Genomic DNA, 18,538 nt, shown 5'->3' with positions numbered 1-18,538 from the left:
CTGAGGTAAACCACGGAGGCACCAGGTAGGCAATTAAACCAAATTAGCCTAAAAATTATGCCTTTTATCAGTGAATCGTGTTAGCAGTTCCTTCTTTCCTTCCTTCCTTCCTTCCTTCCTTCCTTCCTTCCTTCCTTCCTTCCTTCCTTCCCTCCCTCCCTCCCTCCCTCCCTCCCTCCCTCCCTCATATGGCATCTACAGAGGTCATATATGAGATGTGGACAACACAATATAGGAAATAAAATAGTAAAATAAAACCATAATAAAATGACCATAATATGGAGTCATAGAATTGCAGTGGGATGGATGTTATAATTTGATACCTAAGGAAGCTAACCATCTAACTGCTTTTGATGTGGGTATGATGAGATCATTCCAGGGGCTGTGAAATGTCCTGAGGGGACACTCGAATGGCCTCAATTGCAAGGCGCTAAAGACCCTTCAGGCATTTGGTCTGGGAAGTTAAGCCATCTCAGCTGGCTGAATGGATTTACTGTTGTATGTTGAAAGTGGGAACGCGTTTTGTCTATTTGATCATTGGTTTCATTTTACAGGTAGTCCTTGATTTACAACAGTTCATTTAGTGACTGTTCGAAGTTACAGCAGCACTGAAAAAAGTGACTTATGACCGTTTTTCACACTTAGGACCGTTGCAACATCCCCATGGCCCCATCGTCAAAATTCTGATGCTTGGCAACTGACTCGTATTTATGGCGGTTGCAGTGTGTTGAAGTCACGTGATCCCGTTTTACGACCTTCTGACAAGCAAAGTCAAACGGGGGAAGCCAGATTCATTTAACCACCATGTTACTAACTTAACAACTGCAGTGATTCACTCAACAACTGTGGCAAGAAAGTTCGTAAAATGAGGCCAAGCTCACTGAACAAATGTCTCACTTAACCGCAGAAATTTGGGGCTCAATTGTGGTCGTAAATCAAGGACTAGGTGTACTGCTTTAATAACACTATGATGTCCATTCATTGCTACCAGATAAATGGCCACATAAATCATTTAAATAAACACATCATAAAATAAACAAAGGACCATGTGCAGGTGTTGCTTAACCAAGTAGCTACCACCAGTTCCAGATGGACATTCACTATATTAAAAGAAGACAGGAAATACTAAAATGTCTAATCTACTCATGGTAGAAATAGAAGTCTTTGCCAGGCCTGGAAGCCATCTTTTTCATTGGCTCTTTAGGCCTGCCACATTTACTACTGTGGAAAACTGGGAGGAGGGATTGTATGGAGCACGGGTGATATATAGTCATAATAACATTCCTTTCTCAGAGAGTCAAGGACATCTTGCCCTGCACCTGGAGGGCTGGAACTGGGAGGCATCTCCAGTTGAGACGATGCATTGATTGGACTGTGTGATGGACATGTTGGTGTTGAGCAGGGACATGAACCTTCCTTTGGGTGGGGAAAACCTGGAAGCTTTCGGATTCGGGTTTTCCCAGATGTGCCAATATGACATCTCTAATAAAATGGAAATTTGAGGAATCTCAAGCCTCGGAGTTTTCTTTCATTGGGGTTGTTACTTGAAACCCTGACATTAACCTGAATCTGACAGTCTTTGTATCCCACAGCCATCTGTTCCGCAGGACAGTGAGATGGGTGGCGAATAAATTTAATAATAAAATAAAATAAAATTCGAATGCCTACCTTTCTTTGCACATCACTCAAAATTAAGTACTCAGCTGAGAGATCCAGGCAGACCTTCAGACTGGGAGGGACGCTCACAGAGCTAAATATATCTGGAGAAAACCTGAAATTGTCCGAAGACAAGAGTGGTCATGACACACTTGTGAAGTTACTCATTCCTCTTCTTTTTCTTGGAGATCTGATTCTCCCACCCAGACTAAAGGAATGTCAGCTACAGGAACACTTACTGAATCGTCTGGAGGCAGGTCCATGAGACGGTGCACCACATTTTCAGCTCTTGATTCTGATCTGCTCCGGTGATGAGAAACCTCCAAAAAGGAACCCTGCAGAAATGAATGGATGGGAAGAAAACTGGCTTAGCCCACAAAAAGACCGTTGTTAAGAAAATGTGGCTTGCAACAAGGGAAAAACGCCCCCCCCCTCCTCCAGCCATAGTAAATTAATACGGTCAATCATTAACTTTAGCAAATGGAGTAAAGCTTGGGAAGATAAAAGATCTTTCCCGCAAGTGGAAATCTCAGATATTCCAGGAAGTTTTCTTAATTACATAGAGAAAGAGATCTCTTTCGTCAAATATCTGCTGTAATATTTGCTGGCACGTTACAGCAGAGAGATGATACTGCTCTGCCACAAGTCACTTCTGAGGAGTGGTGGGATTCAAAATTTTTTACTACCGGTTCTGTGGATGTGGCATGGCTTGGTGAGCGTGACAGGGGAAGGATACTATAAAATCTTCATTCCCACCCCACTCCAGGGGAAGGTTACTACAAAATCCCCATTTCCTCCCAATCAGCTGGGACTCGGGAGGCAGAGAATAGATGGGGACAGGGCCAGTCAGAATTTTTACTACCGGTTCTCCGAACTACTCAAAATTTCCGCTACCGGTTCTCCAGAACTGGTCAAAACCTGATGAAACCCACCACTGCTTTTGAGGCTCCTGCTCTTTTTCTACAGCCCAGCCTCACAACTGCAGGACCCTCCTTAAGAATGCAAGGTGTGTGTGTGTGTGTGTAGCTATTTTCTTCCCACTGGCAAAGGGTCCCTTACCCCCTTCGTTCAGACCAGGATCATCACTTACTCTGGGTCTTGTTTCTTATGGTTGTCACAGAAGAGCAAACAGGAAAGAGGCCTGCCCTCGTGAGGTTTCCATTCATGGAGGCACCGACTGAAGAAAACAAACAAACCATGGTTATAGTCACGCTTCATTCCAAGCCAGCATGTGTTTTAGGCATGCATTCCTGAAGAAGATTCTAATGGCTATGTTCACCTTACCCATTAAGATGTGTCATCTGTGGTTTATGAACTACAACCGCTAGGTCCACATGAAGGAATTCCAAACAAGCCACTTCTTGGTTTGGTGTGAGGTGAAAATGTAGAGGGTGATTGACAAATCAACTTTTTAATGGTTCTAACAATGAAATTGTTTCTACAGCCCAAGGAAAGTTTTAGACATACCGTATCTTTTGGACTTATAAGACGCACTTTTTTGTCTCCCAAAAGGGGGTGAAAATGTCTATGCCTCTTATAGACCGAATATTGCTAAAGCCCCACCCACCCACTGGCCGTTTTTTGGCTTCCGCACGCTCCCTTTTCAGGCCTTTTTTTGGCCCATTTTCTAGGCTTTTTTGGCCTGTTTTCTAGGCTGTTTTCAGCCTGTTTTGGGGGCTTTTTTCGGCTCATTTTCAGGGCTTTTTTTGGCCTGTTTTCGAGGCTTTGGGGGGGCTTTTTTCGGCCTGATTTGTCAGAAAAAAACGGCCCCAAAAAAGCCCTGAAATAGGCAAAAAAAGGGAGGCCAAAACCCAGTTTTTGTTATTTTCCTCTTCTAAATTTAGGTGCGTCTTATAAGGTGCGTCTTTTTTTTTTTCTTCAAACACATACAAACAAACAATGCATTTTTTCTGAACAGAGTATTGGCCGAGTCACAATTTGTACCGCTTTTAGTTTCTCGAACATCATTTTATATATATCACTTTTCGCCATAAAATTCTTTCTCTCTAATTTTTTATTTTATTTTCCTTCTATTTCTTCTAATATATAAACAATATTACCATTTGCCCTAATCTCTTAGTCAATTTTTCTTTTTCCACTCTTTACTTTTTTCAAATTGAAACCCTTTAAATTGAAATCAATCGTTTTTCTAAAATCTAAACCTCTCTATCTTATTCAAATATTCTCCCATTGCTCCCTTTTCACAATACCATGATTTCAAATATTTTCCCTATATTCCATCATTCCAATCATAAATATTCAGCAGTTTTACAATTATCCCTCTTTTCCATTTCTTTCTTTCTTTTTTTTTTTTTTTTACTATAAATCAGGTGCATTTTATAATCCAAAAAATATGGTACTTCATCTTTCTCTATGAGGAGAAATATTGGCGCTCTCTGAGCTTGGTTCTTTTCTTGCAGAAGTTTCATTACCCAAACCAAGTAACACCATCAGTGCTAGTAAGGAGTGAAGTTTGCTCTTACTAGCACTGATGATGGGTTTGGGTAATGAAATGTCTGCAAGAAAAGAACCAAGCTCAGAGAGCCCCAAAACCTCATTTCAACCCTGAGCTACAAACATTCTCCTTTATTGACAGTTCTCAGTTTCTGAAATTACCTTGGCTCATCTTGTCCGTCTATGTAAATCTGCCAAAATTTGACATAGCCATCATGGCTTGCTGTAGCCAAGACAGTTCCATCAGGAGAAAGCGCTCCCTCACTCAGGCGCTATAAAAGAACAAGGGGTAAAAATATAGGAGTTATATAGGAGAAAATATAGATATTTTGCAGCACAGTTGAAATACAATAACAGACATCTTTCTGCTAATCTGGCTGGGGATGGGACAAGGCTATTTTAAAAAAAATACATTTAAATAGTTTTTTCTTTAACATCCATATGTGCTTAGTGAACAGTGTATAATCTGGGTCACTGTACTTTATACACAATATTAATAACCATAATAATACTTTTTAGGTATACACAATAGTAATCTTTCAACTTCTAACATTTACATATACATAGTAATTATAATGTATTCTATTATGTATCAGTATACGTAATGCTATTTTCCAATTCCTACTTTCTATCTCTATTTTCTCACCCTTAATGAAGCAATTGCCATATTAAGAAGTATTCTATATCTATCTATCATCTCTTGTCCTTTTTAATATTTCAACTCTTATTGACTTTTTGGTAAATCTTCCATACTCCTCCATTGGGATCTCGTATCACCTTACATCCCTTATATTTAGTCTTGAGTATTTCATCTGCCTCAACATCTAACTCTTGCTGTTGAGTCTCTAGAGCACCCGTCAGTAACTCTTTCATCACTTCTAGGAGATCTTTCTCTTTATCCTCTTCTATATTTTGACCTCTTAAAGAGTAGTCTACCTGTTGCATTTTAAGAATTTTTGCTGTCCCTTCCGTATCTTTATCTGCTTGTGACATTTGTTGATTTATCTCCTCTGTTCTTTCCTCAGCTCCTTCTGATTTCTCCTCTACTTTCTGGATTTTTTGTTCATCTTTCATTGTCATTTGCTGAAAATTTTCTAGTCTCACATCTGTATCATGCATCGAAGTCATCTCCCTATGATTTCTTGTCAAAGTTTCTTGAATACATTGAAGCATCAATAACGTTTCTTTTAGAAGTGTATTTATTTTTTCCTGTTGAAACATTTTGCATTAATTTAATAAACTAAAAGTTACTCAATAATCCACCAAAATCCCTATGTCCCAATTGTCCAGAAACACCAAAAAAGCCGATATTAGTTAAATTTGCTCAGTCCAGAACTGTTATTCAAAATTCACAATTTTTATACTCCTCAAAATCTTCCAATTTGCTCCCTCTAAGTTATCCAAATTTGTAAATCTTGTTTAATTTTTCTTCTTTTTCTTCGTAGAATGTTCTGTCAGATATTGTTGATCATCCAGAATGGCCCACCAAATTTCTCCAAATATCTTTAATCCAGAGAGTCAAGTGTCCAGTTTCAAGGGTAATTTCTGTTAATTATAGTCCACCTTGCCTTGAAAATCTTCAAAAGACTCACCAGTTACTCCCAAGCAGCCAAAAAGCAAATAGATATAGAATAATAATAAAAAAAGGCTTTCCAGGTGTTGTTTGCCTTTCACTGTTTTCTTTCTTCTCCTCCTTTGTTTCCCTTCTGTTATAAAACCTCATTTTCTTATCAAATCTCTGTCAAGGACTATTCCCACCATATAATATCTTTTTTCATCAGTAGGTGACATCCCAGCTCTAAGTTCCAGCATTAAAGGAAGCTAAAGTATAACAGCTGATTGTCAAAAGATTTTGGGGGGGGGAATGAACATTTTTCTTTATACAATTTCTTTCAATTGTCAAACAATATTATCTACAAATTAGGTCACTTTTCACAATACTACAGGTTCCAGTCCAGTCTTTCTATATTTTAAAACTTTGTAGTCTTCCATTAAAGTTTACTTCTCTTTTGGGTCTGTAATTTATCTCCATGTATTAGTTTGCTGCTTTCTCAATGTTTTGGAGAGTCTTTCATTTAAAATTTTTTTTGTTTGGGTTTAAGTCTTTAATATAGAAGCTGAAAATTGTCTCTCCCAGTTCCAATCCTCTGATCACGAACAGCTCCAGCTCATCTCTTTCTTCAGTTGCCCCAAGCTTCATTCCTGCCATAATGGCCGTTTCTCTTCCTCATTGATCGGAAGGGTGACTTTAACCCCTTAGGGCCTCTCAACAAGGAAGGACTGACCGGGAATTCGCGGAGCCCTGCTATCCCGACTGTCTCGCCATGACGCCACACCGGAAGTGGGTAACATTTGGTAGATCTATTTGTTCATAAAAACCAAACATCCTGGCTGAAGAAGTCATAATGTTCCTACTGGTAGCATGCTCGTGCCCCAGTATGGACAAGCAGTGACACAAATTGGGAGGTGGAAAACATCATATGAGATCAAGATCCAGAATTACAGTGAAGTAGAACCAAAACATTCAGGATCTACAGCTAAGAAAACCCCCAATTTGAAACGGATGATGTGAGGACATTGTTCCTGGATTATGGGAGGACACTTCAGCAAAATCCTGAGTTTAGATTTCATCTAAAACTCTTCACATCTTATTTTCCCAATCACAGTTCACTCACATCCCGGCTTATTATGTGCAAACGCCAGCAATAACTGCAAAAGAATGTCTTGCTTTTAGTGTCATCAGCCATCAGAACGAAGGCCAAGAGGAATACTTGAGGTTCATGGATTAAGACACACAGAACAGAGAGCTATAATACCTCAGTCAGAAACTATGCCCCTACACCAAGACAATGGCTGAATGTTTACCGTGCTATGACCCTTCACCACAATGTAGCCTTCTTTGATGTTGGTTACTTCCACTGGCCATGAACTATGGTTGGCTCGGATTATGTCAAGATCACAAACTTCAGCCTGCCAACACAAAGGGAAAAAGTGAGCAAAAAGAACATGCTAAAGCTCCGTTAGGAATCATCCCAACAGGTTGATGTCTATGGAGATTCTCGGTCATCCAGGTCATGGTTGTCCCAAAGGTGTTTTTTTCAAAAGGCAACTGGACTTTGTTTTTTTTCCTGAAGACGTTTCACTCCTCACCCAAGAAGCTTCTATAGTCCTGATTGAACGGTGGGGAATAAATCCTACCTATCTCAGGTAGTCTACAGGTAGTCCTCGAATTACAACCATTCATTTAGTGGCCATCCAGTTACAACGGCACTGAAAAAAGTGAAGGATGACCGTTTTTCACACTTACAACTGTTGTGGCATCCCCACGGTCTCGTGATCAAAATTCAGACACTTGGCAACTGGCTCATAGTTATGACGGTTGCAGTGTCCCGGGGTCATGTGATCCGCTTTTGCGATCTTCCGACAAATGGAGTCAATAAGGAAGCCCGATCCACTTAACAACCGTATTAATAACAACCGTAGTGATACACTTCACAACTGTGGCAAGAAAGGCCGTCAAATGGGGCAAAACATGCTTAACCACAAGCCTAAGAACAGAAATTCTGGGCTCCATTGTAGACGTAAGCCGAAGACTACCTGTATTCCTATCATTGCTTTTTTAAAAAACCAACTTTACGCTGAGTGGCCCAATAGCACCATTTCCAAAGGGAAAGAAGGAAAGCCGAAGAAATGCTTACTCTATCTTCGTGCAGCAATGCCAGAGTCTGGCTGCCTTCTTCGCAGCTCTCCTCATTCTCATCAGGGATGAAGGGACACCATATTATCCTCCGGAAGTTGTTCAGAGGAGTCCCATCGGGTCGTTTGATGTTCACCAAGATTTCTTCTCTGATCACCGAAGTTAAGGAAGACCTCCATCATTCCCCTTTACAAAAGCCTCCCAGAAGTTCAATTTTAATAGCAATAACAATAAGCACTTATATACCGCTTCACAGTGCTTTACAGCCCTCTCTAAGCGGTTTAGAGTCAGCCTATTGCCCCCAACAATCTGGATCCTCATTTTATCCACCTCTGAAGGATGGAAGGCTGAGTTAACCTTGAGCCTGGTGAGATTTGAACTGCCAAATTGCAGGGAGCCAGCAGTAGCCTGCAGTGCCACATTCTAACCACTGAGCCACCATGGCTCTTAATGTTTTTCTGGTCCATCTCAGATATTGAAAATAAACGGTACCCGATTGAATGAGAATCTGAGTTTACATAACACCTTGTCCTCATCTTTTAGCAACAGTGAAAACCTTCTTCCACTTTTAATAGTCCCCCCAAAATATTAAACTATCAGTGTTTGACCTAGCAGATTTTATTCAACCACAAAATTGTTGGTTTAACGCATTGTGTGAACCTTAGTCACTGTGGTTTATAAGCGATGGTTCATTCCTTAGAAGTATATGTGAATTAGGTCACTAAGGACGGTGCAATATCGTAGTTAAAACAAACACAAGTTTTTGTGAATAACCAATGCATAAAGTTTTCATCACTGCTTTCTAGACTGGGCAGGAAAGCTCCATTTCTTCTCCTTTTTTTTTTAAAAAAAAAGATCAACAATTGTCATTATAGCACAACTGAACTCTCCTTTTTATAGCATTCAGTATTTATATTTCTCAGTTTGATAAATGCATCGATTATCTTTGATTTTAGCTAGTTTCAGTGAAGGTTATAGATGTGTAAAAGTCACAAACAGAACAGTTAAGATTGAGAAAAATTCTTAACATGAAGACTAGAATGCAAGAGTCTAACTCTAACCGTAACTTAGTCAAGATTTCAAATTTTCCATGCTGAAATCAAAAAGCTCAATGCCCAGTTCTGGCTTGCAGAATTAAGTAATGTAATAATCCATTACTGTAGGGTTTTGTTTTATTTATTTTTTTTAAAAACAAAACTGTTTTTTTACAACTGTTTACAACAGTAGTCAGGCTTTGCAAATTGTACCACAGACTAACTAATTTATCTACCAATATTATGACCCTTTGCCATCATGGCAGGGGTGAAATCCAGCAGGTTCTGGAGAACTGGTAGCGGAAATTTTGAGTAGTTTGGAGAACTGGCAAATACCACCTCTGGCTGGCCCCAGAGTGGAGTGGGAATGGAGATTTTGTGATATCCTTCCCCCAGGAGTGGGGAGGGAATGGGGATTTTGCAATATCCTTCCCCCAGGAGTGGGGAGGGAATGGGGATTTTGCAGTATCCTTCCCCTGCCACACCCACCAAGCCACGCTCACTAAGCCACGCCCACAGAACTGGTAGTAAAAAAATTCCACCACTGCATCATGGTTAACACTGAAGTAAGATACTGGATTTTTCCGTTCTCCATAGACAGACACCAGACGAACAGGTTGCCAGCTTCATCCAGGCAGGCCAACTGGTTGGAGTTGAGGTGAGCAAAAGCCAGATCTGCCACACCCCCGGTGAAGCCTTTCAGAAGCGTCCGCTCCGCCGTACTGACACTCAGGACCCGCACCATGGCCGAGCCACTGCTGGCACCTGGGGGGAAAAAAGGCCAAAATACACCTAGTCAAGAGGAGCAGGGGAGTGCTAATTCCTCTTTCTATTGTGGAAATGGAACAAGAGCCAGCACAGGCCACTGGACAAAAGTTAAGATGCAAAAAAAGCCCAACCTGAAACTTCAGAATGGACACTGGGAGGATGGGGAGACGTCTCACCTCGAATAGCATAGGCCAGGTAGGCATTTGAGACAGCAATGAGGTTGCCATAGTAATACTTCTGCTCCCAGTCATACCTGGCCACTGGCTGGATTTTAACCTGGCAGGGGAAAAAAAAAGAAGACAAACAACAGCTGTAGCATAGGAATCAATTCAATACCCATCAAAAGGAAAACCACACCTAATAAAGAAGACCGTCTATAGGAGGGGTAGGCAACTATGCCCCTTTACGACCTGTGGACTTCAACTCCCAGAATTCCTGAGCCAGCATGGAAATTGGAAGGCCACAGGACGTAAAGGGGTCATTGATGCCCACCCCTGATTTATGGATGCTCTATGATCGAAAGCTGTGAAGCTGAGAAAGAGATAAGGTCAAGGTTCCCCTCGCACATATGTGCTAGCTGTTTTCAGCTCTAGGGGCGGTGCTCATCTCCATTTCAAAGCCAAAGATCCAGTGCTGTCCGAAGACGTCTCAGTGGTCATGTGGCCGACATGACTAAACGCCAATGGCGCACGGAACGCTGTTACCTTCCCACCAAAGGTGGCCCCCATTTTTCTACTTGCTTTTTTTAAAAAAATGTGCTTTTGAACTGCTAGGTTGGCAGAAGCTAGGGACAAGTCACGGGAGCTCACCCTGTTACGCAGCACTAGGGATTTGAACCGCTGAACTGCCGACCTTTCGATCGACAAGCTCAGCGTCTTAGCCACTGAGCTACCGCGTCCTTGTTTAATCTGTATGGCCACTGTCTAATCTATAGAAGAAGAAAAGCTCACAGCCATGTGAAAAAGAAACAAACCAGCAAACAAGCATTACTTTGGAATATTTTAAAATGTTTCTCAGCAACAAGGACGACTCAGGAATGTTATGAAGAAGGAAAGAATATCGTCTACCGCACGTAGAGATATTAGACAACAAATTAGCAAACCTTTTGTTCCTTAACGAGACATGAATAACGAGCTGGCAATTCTTGAAATTACAACTGCACGCAGACAGATTGACAAGATGGGTAATATAACTGAGCAACTTTTAAGGGACTTTGTTAGAACAGACAGACTGATTGGCAGAAATACATATGGAGGCATAGTTAGGGTGCCATCATTCATGTAGTATCGCAAAGATGTTAACATTCTTTTGGGTTTTCATCCAAATAATGCATAGTGTTCTCTTACTCATTTGTTCGCAGGTATTTCTGAGGGGAGAAAGACCTTAGGTGTGCGGGCTGAAAATGGAAAGGGAGAGAGGGAAAGACCTGCAGATCTTCCCTGCATTAACTAAAGTGTCTTCCAATCAATCTACCTCTCTTGGATCAAAGCCAGTCAATATTATCAAGGCCCTATTCTCAAGCACAATGTCTGAACATGTACCCAATATAACATCTGCATCTGCCAATGGTCAATTTTTAAAAAAACTTATTTTGCATATTTTTTCCTCTTGTAATACTAGGATGAGAAGGTGTTGTCTTGTATTTACCTTATTGCTTCCTCTGGCTTTACTGGTGATGCTGGAATCACTGCTGGCCACTATTTCAACATCTTTAGCAAGAATCACCATACAGGTGGAATTATCATCTCCAGAGAGGCAGCTAAAAGGTGGGGGCAGGGGCAGGCAGTGAAGAGAAAAAGAAGTCAGTCTCCAGTGAATTGTTCAAAGGGTTGGGACCGTGCTCACCATATACATACACGGTATTTTTCGGAGTATAAGACGCATCTTAGTTTTTGGGGAGGAAAATAAGAAAAAAGCTCACTGGCGGTAGGGCCTTCCGGAATACCCCCAATCAGCTATTCCCAGAGCTGAATTTTAGCAACAGGTTCGTTGGTTGTGAGCTCTGTGCCTTGCTTTTTTTTCAGCCTCTGAAACTTCTGAAACTCTGTTTCAGAAAAAACGTTTTTTTCTGCCTCTGAGAGCTTCAGAAAAAAAGCCTCTGAAACTTTTTAGAGGCTTTTTTTCTGAAGCTCTGTTTCTGAGGCTTTTTTCAGCCTCTGAAACCTCTTTGAGAAGCTGGGCGGAGCTACATTCGGAATAGAATAGAATAGAATAGAATAGAATAGAATAGAATAGAATAGAATAGAATAGCAGTATTGGACGGGACCTTGGAGGTCTTCTAGGCCAACCCCCTGCTTAGGCAGGAAACCCTACACCACTTCAGACAAATGGTTATCCAACATCTTCTTAAAAACTTACAGTGTTGGAGCATTTACAACTTCTGGAGGCAAGTTGTTCCACTGATTAATTGTTCTAACTGTCAGGAAATTTCTCCTTAGTTCTAAGTTGTTTCTCTCCTTGATTAGTTTCTACCCATTGCTTCTTGTCCTGCCCTCAGGTGCTTTGGAGAGTAGCTTGACTCCCTCTTCTTTGTGGCACCCCTGAGATATTGGAAGACTTCTATCATGTCTCCCCTAGTCCTTCTTTTCATTAAACTAGACATACCCATTTCCTGCCACCGTTCTTCATATGTTTTAGCCTCTAGTCCCCTCTGCATTCTTTCTAGTGTCTCAACATCTTTTTTACATCCTGGAGGCCAAAACTGGATGTGGTATTCCAAGCGTGGCCTTACCAAGGCATTATAATGTGGTATTAACACTTCCCGCGATCTTGATTCTATCCCTCTGTTTATGCAGCCTAGAACTGTGTTGGCTTTTTTGGCAGCTGCTGCACACTTGATATTCCACATTTGATATTCACACTTGATATTCCAGAGACCACAAATCAGACATATTTTGGGCTTTCACTTTTGCCCCACCAATTAAGATACCTACATAACTTGCTTGTCTTGTAGCGCTCCGAGAGGAACAGTTTGTGGAACAGGCTTAGTCGAAGATGAGCCATCTCCAGCTGCGGTGGGATCTGGCACCAGAAGACCATTCAGGTCACCATTATATGAACTGGATGTTCTTTGGTTTTCATTCACTGACCCTGCAAGATATGAAGAATGGTGGGAAACAGAGAGAAAAACCAAGTAATTCATATTTACTTAGTCTTGTCACAGAGTTGTATATATTTTAAACTACCCAACCTTTTCCTTAAGTACTGTGTACTGCTGACTTAGGAAACAATGGTATTTTTAATAGAGCAAGGCAGATTTTCTATAGCACTTAATTCTGTAAGTCTAATTTTGGGCATGGGGAAAGAACTGTCTTTCCATTCTCACTGAATTTTTGGGAGAAACAAACAAATCATCCATCGATTTAAAAGTATACCCCAGTCTACAATTTACCTGTAGAGTATTATACTTCAACGTTAATCTACAACATTACATCAGACATTTCATTCATGGCCAAATTATCAACTCTTTTTAGAACAGCTTTCCCCAACTTAGGGTTTCTCCAGATGTGTGGACTTCAACTTACAAAAGTTCCACTTCATGATTTCCCCAACTTTTCAAGGGCTTCAAATACCCCTAACAAGACTTTCAAATAAAGTAGTATTATTAAGCTATCAATTATTCACTTTGCTTATATTGAAAGCAATTGATCTAAAACTCCTTTAAAAAAAGCCCTACAATATAAAACAACAGAAGTATCAAAATAATTGCCCAAATATTACCATACTGCAGTTTTTATAAAGACAGCTGCACTTGTTATTTATTATCACTCTAAATGTCAAACGGTTTGACAAAAGAGGGCAAACACAGAGATGAGCTAATGCATTCACTGTAATTATTCAAATGATGTATTTGTGGTTTATATTTATAGTTTTACACTACAAGCCAGTGGTCAAAATAAATAAAATTATTATTAAACACACAGCATTATAGAACAATACAAGCCATTTTCTAGACATGGAAATTACAACATTTTGAGTACAAATGTACAGAATAATTTAATGAGGGGACTTTGGCTATCAGGATGGGTATGCAGAAATGTTTTAGCAATACTTTCTTTAAAAAAAAGTCACCATCTTTTAAAAAATGGTTTTTTTTTAAAAAAAGTGCAAATATAGAATTATTGGCTTATTATTAAAACCAATAATTCAAATCAAATCAGCATTAATTATGCATAAAATCTCTACACCGAATTAGTATCTTTGCATGAACCCTTAAATTTGGGTGTCTGGAGAAGTCCTTGCAGGAAGCATGTTGTGTGAACAGCTAAACAGGTTGGAGAGACAGCTAGATGGATTCAGTTAGCACCAAACAAGAACAAGAAGGCAGATGGACGATTGATTAACCCTAAATTTAGTGGAAAAGAGTCTTCTTTAAGATAGTCTGCCTATATTTTAACTGCTGTGGAATTCTGGAGGTTGAAGCCCACACATGTTAAAAGAGGCAAGGTTAAAAGACCCTGATTTAGAAGATTGGATAAACTAAGAAAACCCCTGAAGTTAAGGAAAATAGAGCTGAAAATATGGATTACATAAGCAAACAGAGGTATATATCTATGTAGGTATATAGCATATATGTGTTACGTATGTGCACACTTTTGAGAGCTGGCAACAGAATTTCATTTTTAATGTGTGCCAACAGGGAAAAAAATGACAATAAAGGTTATCTTTTCTATCAAAGAAATCTGAACATGCAGCCAGAACCTGAAAATAACATTCAACACAGCACAATACTTAAACAAAATGGTTTGGTTGAGATCTGCATACATGGGACTGATTGGGGTTGATTGTAAGGGTGACACCGCATATATATTTTATATCATTTTATTCTATTTTATATATTTATTAAATTATATTATACCTTATCCTATAACTATTTTACCCTACTCTTATTTTAAATTGTTTGTATAGGATTTTATTGGTGATATGTGTTTGCACCTTGTGCTTTGATATGGCTATAGGCTAATCAAAGCTATCATTTTAAACTCTATTCTATTCCAATTTCATTTTAAATCGTATTTTATCCAATTCCATTTTAAATTGTTTTAAATCAGATTTTATTAGCGATATGTGTTTGCACCTTGTGCTTTGATATGTCCTACAGGCTAATCAAAGCTATCATTTTAAACTGTATTCTATTCCAATTTCATTTTAAATCGTATTTTATCCAATTCCATTTTAAATTGTTATCAGATTTTATTGGCGATATGTGTTTGCACCTTGTGCTTTGATATGGCCTATAGACTAATCAAAGCTATTTTTAAATTGTATTCTATTCCAATTTCATTTTAAATCATATTTTATCCAATTCCATTTTAAATTGTTTTTTTTTAAATCAGATTTTAGTAATAATTTGTGTCTGGAACTCTGCACTTTGATACGGCCCAAGGACTAATCAATAGAGGGGGAAAAAAACCCAAAGAAATCTGAACACAGATTACTGTATACTGTACAGTGCTAGGTATGGAAGATTTTTTTTTTTAAAAAAAAGCAAGTAATATATTGATGCTTTTTATTCAACGGGATCTCCTGCCTCCATTTTTTAAAAAAATCAAAACCTTAAGATGCTCTGGAATTTACCCCCACTGGGTTTAGTGGGAATGATTTCTCCCACCCAAATTTTGCACCGGATAAGCAAGCAGCCTATTTACTCCATTCGGATATTATCCACTGAAGTCCCAGAGCTCCTTGCAAGAGATCCGGCCATGAATGGCGCGAATGGGTTTTTTAATGTCTTTGTTTTTAATTTTTAAGTGTTTTTATAGTGAGTTTTTTTTTGGAGTGTATTGTGAGCCGCCCTGGGTCTTCGGAGAGGGGCGGCATATAAATTGAATAAATAAATAAATAAATAAATAAGGAAAAGCAGGGGACGCTTAACAACCCCGAGGGCAAAAAACTCTCTGCCGCCTCCGCCCGCCTGCCCGCCAAACGGAGCCCTTCGGACGGGGCAATGGCGAGGAGGGAAGGGAAGGGCAGCCCGACTTCCCTGCTGCAGGGCGGCCGATCGGGGAGAAGCTGCTTCTCTCCCCGCATCAGGCGTGGCGCGGGCGGCGTTGCCCGAGAGGAAGGAATTCCAAGCCGGCCACTCGCGCTGCCCTCCAGCCCCGGCTCTTTTGGCGAAAGGATCCCAGACCCCGCCAGGGCCGCCGCCGCCCGAGAACCTCCGCCTCGCCTCTCTCACCGCCGGGCCGATCCAGCTTGAGGATATCGCGCAGGTGTTGAGTCGCGTCCTCGATATCGATGCTAGCGGAGGCCATCGGGGCCCCGCCAAGGCCGAAGCCGCCGCCGCCGCCGCCGCCGCCGCCGCTCACGCCCGCCTGCCGCCCAGACAGGCCGAGCCCGACTCGCCGCCCCCACTTCCGCTTCCGGTCCGGCCGGCCTCTTCTTCCCGTCGGAAACCGCATTCCCGGCGCGCGGGTTCCGCCCAGCGTCTTGCTGGATTGGGAAACATTTCAAAGGGTTGGATAGAGAGAAAAAAAATAAAATAAAATAAAAAGGGAATGGGTGGACGAAGGGGGAGCCCGGCGTCCCCTCCTTCTCTGCCCTCACCTAGCTGGGCTTTCCCTTGAGCGACGGAAGGCTTCTTCTTCCTCTTGGCGAGGGAGCCGTGCTATGAATCGCAGGGAGGCGTCTTGTTTCAAAGAAGAAAGCTGCCTCGTCCTCTCTCTTATGGAGGACACGCCTTTGGAGTTGCATCAAACGAGAAAATATATAGATTTTTCCCCGGATAGGGGGGAGAAGGGCACTTGCATATAGCTATATACAGCCTCATACAAAGATACGAACACATCCCGCCTTCACCAAAGGACACGTTACGTTTTCAGAGCAACCCACCGGTTGAGGCTTTTAGTTTATACGTTGATTACTCAATAAGCAAGCAGAGTGATTCTTGAGGGGTCCTTGATGCTCTCTTTGAGCTTGCTTGTTTTCTTGCAGAGGTTTCATTAGCCAGGCTAGGTAACATCATCAGTGCTAGTAGTCACTACTACTGCTACTACTAGCACTGATGATGTTACCTAGTTTGGCTAATGAAACCTCTGCAAGAAAACAAGCAAGCTCTAGAGAGCACCCAAGGACCCTTCATTTCAATCCTCAGGTACACATATTCCCCTTTATTAAGAACAGTGATTCTTGTTTCTAAATATGCACAGGGTTGCTCGGTAAGGAGTCTCTGGAAGTCCTGCTGCTATGCAGCCATCTCAGTGATGTGCTAGCTCCTCTCATTAAACACTCTAGAAAATACTTTATTTTCTCTCCGCATAGAAAAAGAACAACATCCCATGTAAATTCTATTTGTATAGGTAGCCCACTACTTACAAGTTCATTTAGTGACCGTTCAAAGTTACAACGGCACTGAAGAAAGTGAATTATGGCCATTTTTCTCACGACCGTTGCAGCATCCTCATGGTCATGTGACCAAAATTCAGATGCTTGGCAACTTGATTCGTATTAATGACAGTTGCAGTGTCCTGGGGTCATTTTTTGTGACCTTCTGATAAGCAAAGTCAACGGGGAAACCAGATTCACTTAACAAGCATATTAGTAATTTAACTAGTGATTCACTTAACTGCGGTAAAAGTCATAAAATGGGGCAAAATTCACTTAACAAATGTTTCACTTAAACTTTGGGCTCAATTGTGATCGTAAGTTGAGGACTACCTGTATTTGATAATTAGATAATACAACAACAATATTGGTAATATTTGATCGTCTTTTTGCAAACCCAAAGCCTGTAGAAATGATACAAAAATAAAAGGAGAAACTTCTGCATACTGTACTTATATCCAGCTTCCCCCATCAAAAAACAGAACTTTGCTGAAGAGCTAAAGACTGTTCCAGCAAACAAGTCTTTATATTAGGTATTGATAGGCAAAACTGAGAAACTTTCTGCACCCGTTCTCCATTAATCTTAGATTTTATGTTCTTATAGAAAAAAAACTGTCAATCAAGTCGTTGCAACAAATACAGGAATGGCTTTTTTTTTTTTCAATAAATGTTTCTTCAAGAACTGTGTGAAATATTGAAAGCTGATCACCTCATTCATTTCTCAGTGGCTTGTATAAAAACTGGGAACACATGGTTGCGCTGGAATTAGTCTAGAATGGAGGGGCCTTTGGAAGGGTTGAAGGACCAAGTTAGGGAGATCATTTCGACTGTAATAGTGCACTATTACAGCACCAAAAGGATCACAAGCCAAATTACTGTAAATTGTTCAAGATATGAAACATGTAAGAGGTGCTAAAATTACCTCTTTATTATACATCACAACATATGTAACATAGAAATGGCAGAAACCTGAGGAAACGTGTTTTACTTGAAATAGTTTTTTTTTTTACTAAGCTATATATTGCTTACAGAAATATAAAGAATTGTTTCTTTGACAGGCAAGCACCAAAATTCAAAGAGGATAATTTGAAATCATTTTTATTTTAGAGTGATTATCTCCCGCTGGATATCTGGCCACCTTTTCATGGTCATTGCTTCACTATAGTTAGACAGCAACAGAATCCCTACCTTCATTTTCATTGTTTCTTAAATTTCTAAGCTTAGCCTTACAAGCTTGTTAAAGAATCTTTATTAGTACATTTGCCACAGGTACAGTCTTAAACAAGCCAAGATTACACATCCCATAACGGAATAGGTAGATAACCTTACTCCACAAAACTTCAGCATATTTATTGGTAAAACTAGCGATGCTCAGTAAACCAAGCTTCACAATATTAAAGTTTGCTTTCTTTACCATGTACACATCAAGTATTTCTTATTAAGCAGTGTGTAAACTTAGCAGTTCTTGAATACATTTTGTTTCTGGCAACTGATGCCAAATTGAATATTATACTATAATAGCAAAGTTTTAGAACACTTTTGTATCAAAGTGAAAAAATGAGAAGAACGCTAGAGCTTATGACTTACATACGAGGGCCGTGAAAAC

The 18,538-nt window shown here is 40.4% G+C and overlaps 1 protein-coding gene across 2 annotated transcripts in view; it reads right to left on the bottom strand.

Annotated features, from left to right (window-relative positions):
• Positions 1 to 16,240, bottom strand: part of EDC4 (enhancer of mRNA decapping 4) — a 45,551-nt gene extending 29,311 nt beyond the window's left edge. Inside the window, exons 1-11 of one of the 2 annotated variants that reach the window (XM_087877283.1) lie at positions 15,788 to 16,240; positions 12,543 to 12,699; positions 11,257 to 11,368; positions 9,786 to 9,885; positions 9,417 to 9,606; positions 7,809 to 7,956; positions 6,976 to 7,080; positions 4,273 to 4,382; positions 2,747 to 2,833; positions 1,896 to 1,991; positions 1,669 to 1,771 (exon numbers count right to left, since the gene is read on the bottom strand). In XM_087877283.1, coding sequence (XP_087733409.1) covers positions 1,669 to 1,771; positions 1,896 to 1,991; positions 2,747 to 2,833; positions 4,273 to 4,382; positions 6,976 to 7,080; positions 7,809 to 7,956; positions 9,417 to 9,606; positions 9,786 to 9,885; positions 11,257 to 11,368; positions 12,543 to 12,699; positions 15,788 to 16,010 — 1,431 coding nt within the window. In that variant the 5' untranslated portion in view covers positions 16,011 to 16,240. Of the gene's footprint in view, positions 1 to 1,668; positions 1,772 to 1,895; positions 1,992 to 2,746; positions 2,834 to 4,272; positions 4,383 to 5,046; positions 5,429 to 6,975; positions 7,081 to 7,808; positions 7,957 to 9,416; positions 9,607 to 9,785; positions 9,886 to 11,256; positions 11,369 to 12,542; positions 12,700 to 15,787 lie in introns of those variants that run through there. The other variant, XM_034425816.3, reaches the window with a different exon arrangement.
• Positions 16,241 to 18,538: the final 2,298 nt, after the last annotated feature.

This window comes from Pantherophis guttatus, chromosome 11 (genome assembly GCF_059756535.1).
Source record: "Pantherophis guttatus breed Tessera chromosome 11, ASM5975653v1, whole genome shotgun sequence".
NCBI lineage: Eukaryota > Metazoa > Chordata > Lepidosauria > Squamata > Colubridae > Pantherophis > Pantherophis guttatus.
This window is presented reverse-complemented; position numbering and strand designations above follow the sequence as displayed.